Source organism: Sus scrofa, chromosome 14, assembly GCF_054392235.1.
Source record: "Sus scrofa isolate SSC_HxYL_T2T_F1_AM1 chromosome 14, Sscrofa_HxYL_maternal_Yorkshire_Landrace_v2.0, whole genome shotgun sequence".
Lineage (NCBI taxonomy): Eukaryota > Metazoa > Chordata > Mammalia > Artiodactyla > Suidae > Sus > Sus scrofa.
Window position 1 is genome coordinate 110,700,001 of NC_139396.1, and position 10,366 is coordinate 110,710,366.

Sequence of the window (10,366 nt, forward strand, 5' to 3'; positions counted from 1 at the left end):
TCATTAGGCCCTCTAGTGCCTTGATCCTGATCTTAGGGGGAAAAATTCAGTCTTTCATCATAAGTATAATGCTAGCTGTATATTTGTTTTTGTTTTGTTTTGTTTTGTTTTGGTAGATGCTCTTCATCAGTTTAAGAAAATTTTCTTATATTCCTAGCATTTTAAGAATAAAAAAATCATGAACAATATTAAGTGTATCTATAGAGGAGATCATTTTTTTCCTTCTTTAGTTTGTTAACTTTGTTAATTACATTGACTTGTTTTCTATTTCTTAACCAGACTTGCCTTTGTGGGATAAATCTCGGTCATTATATGTTGTTGGAATCAATTTACTGTTTTTTGTGGTTTTTTTTGAGGACTTTTATATGCTCGTGAGGAATATCCATAGTCATTTGGCTTTGGTTTCAAGATAATGCTGAACTCATTAAACAAATTGGAAAGTATTTTCTATTCATATTCCTTAGTTTTTCTGTTTTATGGAACAGTTTATGTGCAACTGATATTATTCTAACTAGTTGAGGAGCTAAGAAGTACTGCTCTAAGCAAGAAAGGAGGGCTGGTTCTCTTTGTTCATTATTGCCACTTCCCAACAGAGCATGTTGATAGTTTTGTGCCATGAAAGGAAAACAATAACTGCACTTCTAGAATAAAGATTATTCCAGCTATTAATCACTCACTTTAGGAAGTGTTCACAGATCCAGAATGACATCCTTTGCCTGATATGAGGGCACAAGAGTAATTGCCGCTCCCATTGGAACCTCCAGGGGGCGCCATGTACCAGGTAATGAGCCTGGCCAGGGGCGGAGTGGGGCAAGGAGGGGGTGGTTTGAACTGAGATCTGCTGCAAGGTGTGTCTGGTCTGGGATCTCAGAGAACTGACTAAGGTGGGAGCAGCCGTGGGATCTTCACCCACACGGTTTCTCTACAGGGTGGAAACCTCTGAAGCACGTGGCTATCTTGCCTCTTCCCTGTGTCAAATCTTTTCTACGCAGTGAGGGCAGAAATTAAAGTATACAGACAATGAGAGTAAGTTGTGCTCAAAGCCGGTCTAATGACACAGAAGTGCAGGGCCTAAAGTGGTTCTGGTAGTGCATGCTTTTTATAAATAAATGAGATTTATTTTAAAGTGAACTCGGAAAGAGTTTATGCCTAAGAAGTCATTTTTACTAAAGAGGTAAACCGTAAGAACAAACGTCGAGCAGGTTTCCCGCTGCCCCAAGTTTGCAAGGCCTTGTGCAGTAAGTATTTGTTCAAGGGTGACACCCTCATTCCTAGGTCTTATCCACATCCCTCTTCTAAGGTAGTTTCTCTTAAACCACAGAAGAGAACTAGAGCAACTGTAGGTGCAGCTCCTGCTGGCACCTCCAGGGTGCGCTGTGTGCCAGGCCATGAGCCTGGCAGGGCAGGGAGAGGGCGGTTTGGTTTGAACTAGCAACATCTCTGAGGTGTGTCTGGGGTCTCAGAGAAGTGACCAAGGCCTGAGCAGCAGTGGGAGCATCACCCACATACTTTCTCTGCAGGATGTAAACCACTGAGTCTCTGAGTGGGAGTTCCAAGCCTGCCTGGCGTTCAGGGCATTCCCAGCTTCCTCTCTGGATCCCTTCTTAGTCTCTGTGTCCCACTCTCCATCTCACTGTTTTGTGTTTGCCTGTGGCTTCCTGCTGGGCCTCCCTAATCTTCTCTCTCTCCTCTTGCTCTGGTCTGGAGGGTAGGTCCCAGAAGGGCAGGGGACAGCCCACCAACGCTGCCAACTCACCATCCCACTGTAGTTCAGCTTCATCATACCTGTGACAGCAAGAACATCACTACCCTGATGTGATAAAAATGAAAATGCTTCAGGAAATGCTACAAATATATAGCATTGACAATGACTGTCTTCTGGCAGAGGGCTAATTGGCTGCCTGAGTGTCCAGAGGATGGCGCTGTTGGATTTTGTTCTCTGGCTGGAGCTGAGCAAGCTTTAGGTCTGGTGGAATGAACCCAGTGAAATAGAAACCAGAAGGTATTTCTTGGGCTCTCGTTTCAAGTCCCATACTAGGAAATCCATCCAAATTAGGTTGGGTCCTGAGCCGCAACCCACACTGGCACTCTAGGGAGTAACTGGGGCTGGAGGGCTTTCGGATTTGTCCCCAAGGTACTTGGTGCCACAGGAGCTCAAGGTAAGAAGTCAGTAGGTCCCCACACCCAGCCAACGGCAACCACGAGACAAAAGCATTTTTGTGCCCTTTAGAGGGAAGAAAATCAGAATTGGAACAGCAAGAGAGGGGCCAGAGGGAGTGACACCAGAGCTGGCTCTTCAGAAGGTAGACTTAGGCTGTGGAGCTGGGAGAGGGATGGCCATGGCATGGCCTTGAGGGTATCTGGATGGAGCTGGGCACCTGAGCAGGGACATAGAGGAAACAGAAGCTGGAAGAGTTGTGCAGGCCCCGGGAAACAGGGCAGATAGGACTTACAGCTAGATGTGTCTCTTAGCCAGAGCCTGGTGTCCTTCCCTGATGCGTGGGGGCACCAAGGAGAGCATGGGGCTGACATCCACTTGCAAGGCCTCAGCCACTTGCAAACATCCATGCTCACAGCCATGCCCACATACCCACACACACGCTTTTAGGCAGACGTGTCCATTCACACTGACCTACAGAGACACTGCTCACACCTCTCCGTGGCAGCTGGTCTTCATGTCCCTCCTCACCACCTCTCCCCAGGGAAAGAAGGGCCTGAAGGAAGAAGTGGGCAGAGTGTGGGGTTAGGGGACCAGACCATCTCACACTCAAGAAAGGCCACAAATTAGACATTTGACTTTATTTCCAAGAAAAATTTTGGTGCAAGCACAGAAATACACCACCGGGACTAAAAGATGTCTGTTATCCATCTTGATGATTGAGCAACATTGTCGTACCAGGAATTAGTATTTTCTGTTACTCCAGTAATTAAACAATAATGTTTTATTGTATTTTTGTGTTAAAGCTGTTCATTGGTTCCATGTAAACATTTAACACAAATCATTTAAAAAGAAAAATATTCTGGAAGCCCCAACCAATGGGAATGGTCCAGGTCTCTCCAGGCCTCCTATAGGTTCTGCTCTGGCTAGTGGTCAGAAGGGCCATGGAGTGGAATCTTCACTACTTCCAGACTCTTCCTACTCTGCCCCATCCCATGTGTGATCTCGAGAGTCAGAGGTCCTTTCCAGAGGTCAGTGCAGACTGAGTCTGGTCCCAAGGCCCAAGCGCAGGGCAGGTGTGGAATGCACATTAGTCAGGAAAGCGGGTAAGTGCCAACTGTGGTCAATAAGGACCTGACTTCTTCAGTGGCTGGGAGCCCTATTCAGGAAAGCTGGATGTCATCCTCTGAGCACATGTCACTAAGGAGTAAAAATAGGGACATTGCAAATACCAAAGCAAGAGCACATTTATTCCAACAAATTCAAATCCAGGTCTTGTGGCCTGTGGAGTCCCTGTGGTGGGGGGAAGCCCAGAGGCGTGCTATGCTGATGAGCTGGTTATGCCAAGTAACTGCAGAGACGACGGCTGCCCCCTCCCAAACCATCTTCTAGTCAGATTCCACAGCAGTGAGTGACCCTGTATGAACGGCTGGTCACACGAGCTCTGTGCCAGCAGGTCAAAGTACTTCTGGCCACAGCTCGCGCTGCAGCCTGAGAGCCCCTGTCCTGCACTCTCTCCATCCTGTAATGTGTTTGGGGGTAGTTTTCAGTGATTCAGGGGTCATCTTAAAAAGCACTTGGACACTGAATCAGCACAGATGCGGAACAGTCAGAACCTGTCCTGGATGTGACAAGCAGTTCAGTCATACTGGTGGATCCTGGGCCGGGCTCAGTCCAGTCTGTCCCACATTCCCCACCTCCCAATGTCTGCCTTCATAAGGTGACCTTTTAAAGTGCAGTGGGGCACTTGGGGAGGTCCTGGGCTTTGGTGATCAACAGACCTATGGAGACTCGTGGGTTCGAATCATGCCATTGACTGTTGCTACTTGAACTGCCTGAGTTTTCAGCTTCACGTGTGAAGTGGGAGTCAGAACATCCACCTCACAGCTTGTGGGAATAACATGCAGTGGGTGTGAAGCACACAGCCCATTCCTGTCCCCTTCCCTTCCTGAGGTTAATGGAAGGGATCCCATCCCTCTCGCTTCCTTTAATTTCCAATAGTCTCTGAACATCTACCGTCTATACTCCTCCACCTCATTTCCGCTTAGTTTTCAGCTGACTCTACATTACCTTTTCTCTTGTCCCCTTTTCTTTATCTCCCCTTCCACCCCAATAACCCTTCCAGGCTTTTCTCTTCTCCCCAAACCCCCACTGCCCACTACCATCCCCTCCCCTGCAGTTCCACCCAGTGGTGTGTGTCTGGGGTGGGCCATTGAGAGGGTGAGCAGGCCTTTACCTCGAGGACTTGGTGGCTCTCCTTCCTTCTCAAGGCTGGCATGCAGGGGGGCTTAGTCCCCGTCATGCCCAGGGAGACACAGGACTTCTCCTTAGGACCCCCCTCTGCCCTGCCTCCCCCACCCCCGGGCTGGCACTACCTGCACCCACACTCTGCCACGCTCATTCCTTCATAGTGGTACTTGAGTGTGGGAACCCCCATGTCATCCTTGTAGAGAATGGAAATGGGACTCAGTTTGGTGGGCACACAGCAGGCCTTGCCCACCTTCATGGGGAACTTGAGATGCACCAGGGTCTGCACAATGGCGTGTTTTGTGGGGGTCACGTCATCAGCCAGGGGGAAGAAGCAGCCACCTTTACATTCATAGGCGTCGTACTCCTTGGGCGCGATGATCCAGCTGTCCCAGCCAATGTCCTCGAAGTTCACCCGCAGCGAGGTCTTCTGACAGTGGTTGTTGGCCCCAGCGCTCCTCTTCCGTCTGGCCAGAGATGACCCCATGGCCACGTGGCCTTCCATGCCCTCCTCCTCCCCATCCTTGTCCTCACCTGCCTCCAACAGGCTGTTCCTAGACAGCTTCTTGAGCACACTTTCCTGCTCATGGCTGATCATCTCCCTGAGCTCTAGCGTGGTCTCCTTGGTTCCGTTGCTACGGTCATTGGAGAAGACGACAAAGAAGGGCAGGTTTTTGGAGCCTGGGGGGACACTGATATCTAGCTTGTCGCAGCCTTTCCTGTGACTCTCGACGGTCACTTCCAGTTTATTTTTGCTCTTGGTGGAGTCAGCCTGGGCCCACCGCTTCACAGCACTGGACACCTCAAAGGTCTCCCAGCCCTCATCCCGGATGTCCTGGGACACCAGGAAGGTCTTGGTTCCCTCAGAAGCTCCGTCCAGAACATCATAGATGATCATGTTTCCTTTCAGCTCATGGGAGGCATCCACGTGACTTTGACAAGAGAGGTAGAGTCGGAGCTCAGCCCTGGTGATCTGCTCATGCCTGGGAACGGAGATATTGAAGAGCAAGATGTGTTTCTGGAAAGGGAAGTCTTCTGTGGCTGAGACAGAGACAGCATCTGAAATGCAAATACACAGTCATGGGCATCTGTTGGGAGGGTCTCGTTTCATGACACCAAAGCTGAGGCTCATGGTTTAGATGAAAGGGCATCTGAGATGACATTGTCTGTCTCTAACAAATCTCCATTTGGTTTCCCTTAAACCCTAAATGTAGAAGGGTATTTAAAAAGGTATATTGAGCATCTTTCAAAGAAAAACAGAGGCAAGAGATGCTTTGCATTGATGTTGACAGGTATAGCTGTTTATTGAGCACCTACTGTGTACCTAGCATTACATACTATGTTTCACTTTTCTCTTCACATTAACCCTGGGAGGATCTTATTATTATTCCACTTTTACAGATACAGACACTTGGATTCAGAGTGTTTAACTGTAATTGCATACATCCTGGAAAAATTCTCACTTTACAAAACAGCAAAGCTCACTGTCAGTCTCAGAGTGCAGATCCTGAGGGTATAATTTTAAAGGAGAGATCCTGGGAGAGGACAGTGAAATTCCAGCCTAAGATGATGTTAAAACTCTCAGCATCTAAGTGGTATAAAAATCACCCAGAATTGTAACTTCTGAGCAAAATGAAGGTAGGTGATTATTTATTTATTTATTTATTTTTGTCTTTTTAAGGCTGCACCTGTGGCATATGGAGGTTCGCAGGCTAGGGGTCAAATCAGAGCTACAGCTGCCCTCCTACGCCACAGCCACAGCAAAGCTGGATTCAAGCCGCATCTTTGACCTACAGCAAAGCTCATGGTAACGCTGGATCCTTAACGCACCGAGCAAGGCCAGGGATCGAACCTCATGGATCCTAGTCAGGTTTGTTACCCCTGAGCCATGACGGTAACGCCGATTTTTTTTTAATGTTTGAGGTAAAAAAAATATTAACCTCAATGGCTTAGTCACATTTGGCTCAAAGAGGGCTTGCCTTTTAGCTACACAACTGTCTCACTTTCCCACTCCCCAGGCTGCTGCATGGCCACCAGCACATTTATTATACCATGGTTCGGTCACAAAGAGAGAAGTGTTGTGTTTTTTGAGCTCCTACTATGTGCCAACGTGAAGGAAGACTGGGTGCTGTTGTGAACCTGGCCATGCCTGACAGACTGAGTGCCAATCTTGACTCTCCCGAGTTCCTCTGGGCCTGTTTCCTCATCTGGAAAATGGGGCTCATCTGTCCAGCCTCCCAGGGTCGGTGTGAGGCTTTGACAAGAAGGTACATGGGACTTGCCCTACGCTGTCTCTGGCTCACAGCAGATACTCAATATTTCTGTGTCCTTCTTGCCTATGTATGCACCCTAGCACATGCCTTTCATATATCTCTGTGTCCCCTGACCCAGAGTGGACATGCCATCCTAGTTCCTGTGGTGGGTGGCGAGGCACTATAGCATATGTGAGTAGTGAGTGCAGTCTATGAGCAGTGTTTCAAGGACCCACTATGAACATGGCCATGGGAGCGCATCAGACATCTAGAAAACAAGGGCCTCCCTGCCTGAACTGCACTCAGGCTGTGTGAAGGGAAGCATAACTGGCCTCCATAGGAGTGCTGGCCACAGGCAGAGCTGGGATCAGATCACTTGTTTCTGGGACAATGACAATGCTGGGGGCGGGGTGTGGGTGGGAAGTCACTGATATAGCTCCAACACTGCACTCCTAGACTATGGGATTTGGTGATTTGGTGATTTGGTCCAGCCAAGAGAGCCCAGCCTTCCCCTAAAGCAGAGGTTACAGACATGCACCAGTGAGACATTAGCAGCATCTGGATGACCTGAGACCGCATTAAAAAAATATTAAGCCAGCGTTTAAAAATCAAGCAAGTTCATATAAACTCCAGGGACATCAGAAAATATAGCAGAAATTGGCACAATATTATAAATCAACTACACTTTAATTTTAAAAAAAAAGGAAATTAAAAAAAGAAAATACAGTCTTGCTGGGCACGTGGCATGACCACAGCATCCTTTAAATAAGGCATACATCTGTTAGGAGTCTGCAGGTCCCAAGCCCAGGAGAGAAGAGGCCCCGAGTGCTTGGCTGGTTAGAGAGAGGCTGCAGCTGCAGAAAAAGGCTGAGCTGGGCAGCCTTAACTAATGTTAGTTAAGCGGTCAGCTGCTTAACTAACATGTGAACTGGGCAAGTTCCCTCAGGGTCTGCAAGCCTTGACTCCCCTGCTCACAAGATCTTGTCACCTACGTTGTGCAAATAAATTAGTAGACTTAAGTCCTAAGTTGACATTTATTATCTTCTAGTCTGCCTAAGTCAGGATAATTATTTAATGTTTGGAAAATAAGTTGTCCTCCAATGTTTCTCTCTTGAAGGAATTAATCTGAATTTTAAACACCTTTTGATGAGAGAGAAGCAGACATTCTTTCGGTGTTCAAAAATATACCAGTTGGTTGGATGGTAAATAAGCTGTCTAAGCAGGAAGGGGACAGTATGGCAAAGAGGAGGTAGGAGAAAGGATGGAAGAAAGGGAGCTGACATTTCCTCAGCACCTCTGGTGTTAAATGTGGCTTTGGGCCCAGGGAGGGAGAATCTTCTAGAGCAGAGCTGTCCAGTAGAAATGTCTGCAGTAAGGGAACTGTTCTATAATCGCCACTGTCCTATAGGGCAGCAATTAGCCATGCATGGTTGCTGGGCACTTGCATTCAAGCTAGTGAAACCAAAGAACTAAATTATTAATTTTATTTCCTTTAAATTAACATAAATGGAAACATCAAGAGTCCCATGTTTCCACTGGCCGCCATATTGGGCAGCAGCATCCATGGACCACTGAGCCCCCCGCCCCCACACCAGGCGCCCGGATGGGCTGACTCTACCTTCTACGCTGAAGCTGCGCACGATGTTGGACGCGGGGGTGGACGTCTTGTCAGTGGTGTATCTGTTGTACAGGTCAATCATGTACTGCGGTGGCTCAGCTCGGGTTTTGTCCTGGGAGGGGACCCCGCTCAGGTTGAGACTGCGCAAGAAATCCACCTTCATGTTTTCCAGGAACATCCTCAGGTCGAAGGTGCCCCGTTCCTGCTCACCTCCGGCCCCTCCTAGCAGGCGGTGGGCATCTCCCCCAGCCGAGGCCCTCACCCGGCTGTCCAGTGGCTTCCCCTGCGTGGAGCACACCAGCAGGGAGAGCGCCACAGGCAGGGCCACCCAGAGCACCCCGCGACACATCTTGGGGTGCTCTCTCCCTGCTTCAGAGACTGCGGCAGCTGCAGTGTGTTAGCGGGTGCGGGGAGGAGCCCGGAAGGAGCCGGCACGCATTGTCCTGCCCACAAGCTCTCCACCGCGCACCCCACGCGCCCAGGCCCGTTCACAGGCTCTCACCCACCCGCCGTCCCCGGAGTGCCCTCCACTTGTTCTTATCTGGCCCTTGATGCTGTGTTCAGGCCTCTTATCTGAGGGAGAGCTGCGTTAATGAAGGCTCTATAAACATCTGACAAACACACAAGACTTGTGGGAAGGACAAGGCCTGCTGCAAAGAGTCTGAATTTCTCTGTAGGGTTATCGCCCCCTAATTAGGATCCTTTCTCATTTCCTTGCCAGCTCTGTTCAGAGGCATCTTGAGACTGGGTGACATATGTTCCATCTCCTGGGCCAGGGGAACAAAGAATCCAGGAAACAAACAAGACCCAAAAGTCCTCCAAATATAGAAAAAACAGCACAAAACTCCCAGAAGACCCCTGCTAACCACTGGGACCTAGTGTGGGCAGTGGGGTGGGAACCTTATGTCAGAGTTAGTAAGAAGCCTACTTCCTGTGCAACTGCAATAAGCACTTGTGGCTCAAGTACCTTGTGTCTCGGTTTCTCGTCTGTCCAGTGAGCTCATGGGTGAATGTGGCACATAGAAGTCAGTGAGGTGATGGAGACTTTGGGTCAGACCAGATTCGGGTTCAAATCCCAGGTCCCTCACTTACTCCCCACAAGTGTGTCCTGGAGCAAGTCATTTCACCTCCCCGAGTCTCTGGTTCGGGAGAGAGTTGTAAAGATTTAAGGCGATTTGTGCTAAAGGTCGTGGTAGTCACCGTAAGCCCGTCAGTTGGGTGGCTGCATTCTGGCTGCCACTTCTCCACCTTGGGTCTGACTGAGAGAGGAGCTAGGGAGGCAGCCCTGTAGAGATCCTGGCCTGGTCTCTATGAACACCACTTACACGGTGAGACCTGCTGGCCCCGGGATCCCAGAGGAGCTCTGTCACTGGTCTCAGATGGGGCTGATCTTTGCTCATACTCATGTCAGCTGGGCGGCTGCATGAACCACACTTGTCAGTCAGGAGAACCGTGCCGTCTGAGACAAAGGACAGGGAGGGGGGAGCTCTGAGGCCAGGACATGTCCAGGAGACGTCCCCCTGGCCTAAGGAAGCCAACAAGCTGTGGCGCAGTCTGGGCCTGTGAGGTTCCGGGGTCTGCGACATTTTATAACAGTGTGCCCACATTCGGACTCTGTCCATTTCCATCACTTGCGGCTTGTTCACAACAAAGGATGAGCAGAAAAATATTCTGGGGGTCAACTTTGAGGAGTATTTAAAGACAAAGTTTTCCCAAGCTGGTGGGGCTCCTGGGAAGGGGTTACAGTGAGTGGAGGAGGTTCAGGAAGATGAACAAGGGGCCAGCGCAGGCAAGGTCAGAGATCCCAGCATGCACCATCCCTACTGGGGGTGGGCTGAATCCAGGAAGGCCCAGTGGCCGGGTCTGGACAGAACTTGCTGTCCCTATCCCCTGGGACACTGCCAAGGAGGCTGGATGGGAAGGGTGCAGCTCCAGAAGTACTGCTTGCCGAGGAGGGCAGGAAGCATGCTAGGCTTTGAGCCAGCTCTGGGCAACAACTCCCTGAGGCGGGGAAAAGATGAACCCACAGCCCAGGAAGTGGAGCTGCAACTTCACAGCAGGGATCGAGCCTGGAGGATCTGGGGAGCTGGG

At 49.7% G+C, this 10,366-nt stretch overlaps 2 protein-coding genes across 2 annotated transcripts in view; both read right to left on the minus strand.

Annotated features, from left to right (window-relative positions):
- Positions 1–2,629, minus strand: part of RBP3 (retinol binding protein 3) — a 17,664-nt gene extending 15,035 nt beyond the window's left edge. Inside the window, exon 1 of the mRNA XM_084992916.1 lies at positions 2,454–2,629. The gene's annotated coding sequence lies outside the window, so the exon portion shown is untranslated. The remainder of the gene's footprint in view (positions 1–2,453) is intronic.
- A 155-nt stretch (positions 2,630–2,784) lies between these two features.
- On the minus strand, positions 2,785–8,891 carry GDF2 (growth differentiation factor 2). Its single transcript, XM_003133104.6, has 2 exons — positions 8,276–8,891; positions 2,785–5,464 (listed from the first exon to the last, which is right to left on the minus strand). The coding sequence occupies exons 1-2, from the start codon at positions 8,622–8,624 to the stop codon at positions 4,530–4,532; spliced, it is 1,284 nt and encodes a 427-aa protein (XP_003133152.2). The 5' UTR covers positions 8,625–8,891; the 3' UTR covers positions 2,785–4,529.
- Positions 8,892–10,366: the final 1,475 nt, after the last annotated feature.

Excerpts from the sequence above, each read along its gene's own strand:
- GDF2 (XM_003133104.6), bottom strand. The coding sequence starts at position 8,624 with ATGTGTCGCGGGGTGCTCTGGGTGGCCCTGCCTGTGGCGCTCTCCCTG. Across the intron at positions 5,465-8,275 it reads GCGCAGCTTCAGCGTAGAAG|ATGCTGTCTCTGTCTCAGCC; the intron begins GTAGAGTCAGCC and ends TTTGCATTTCAG.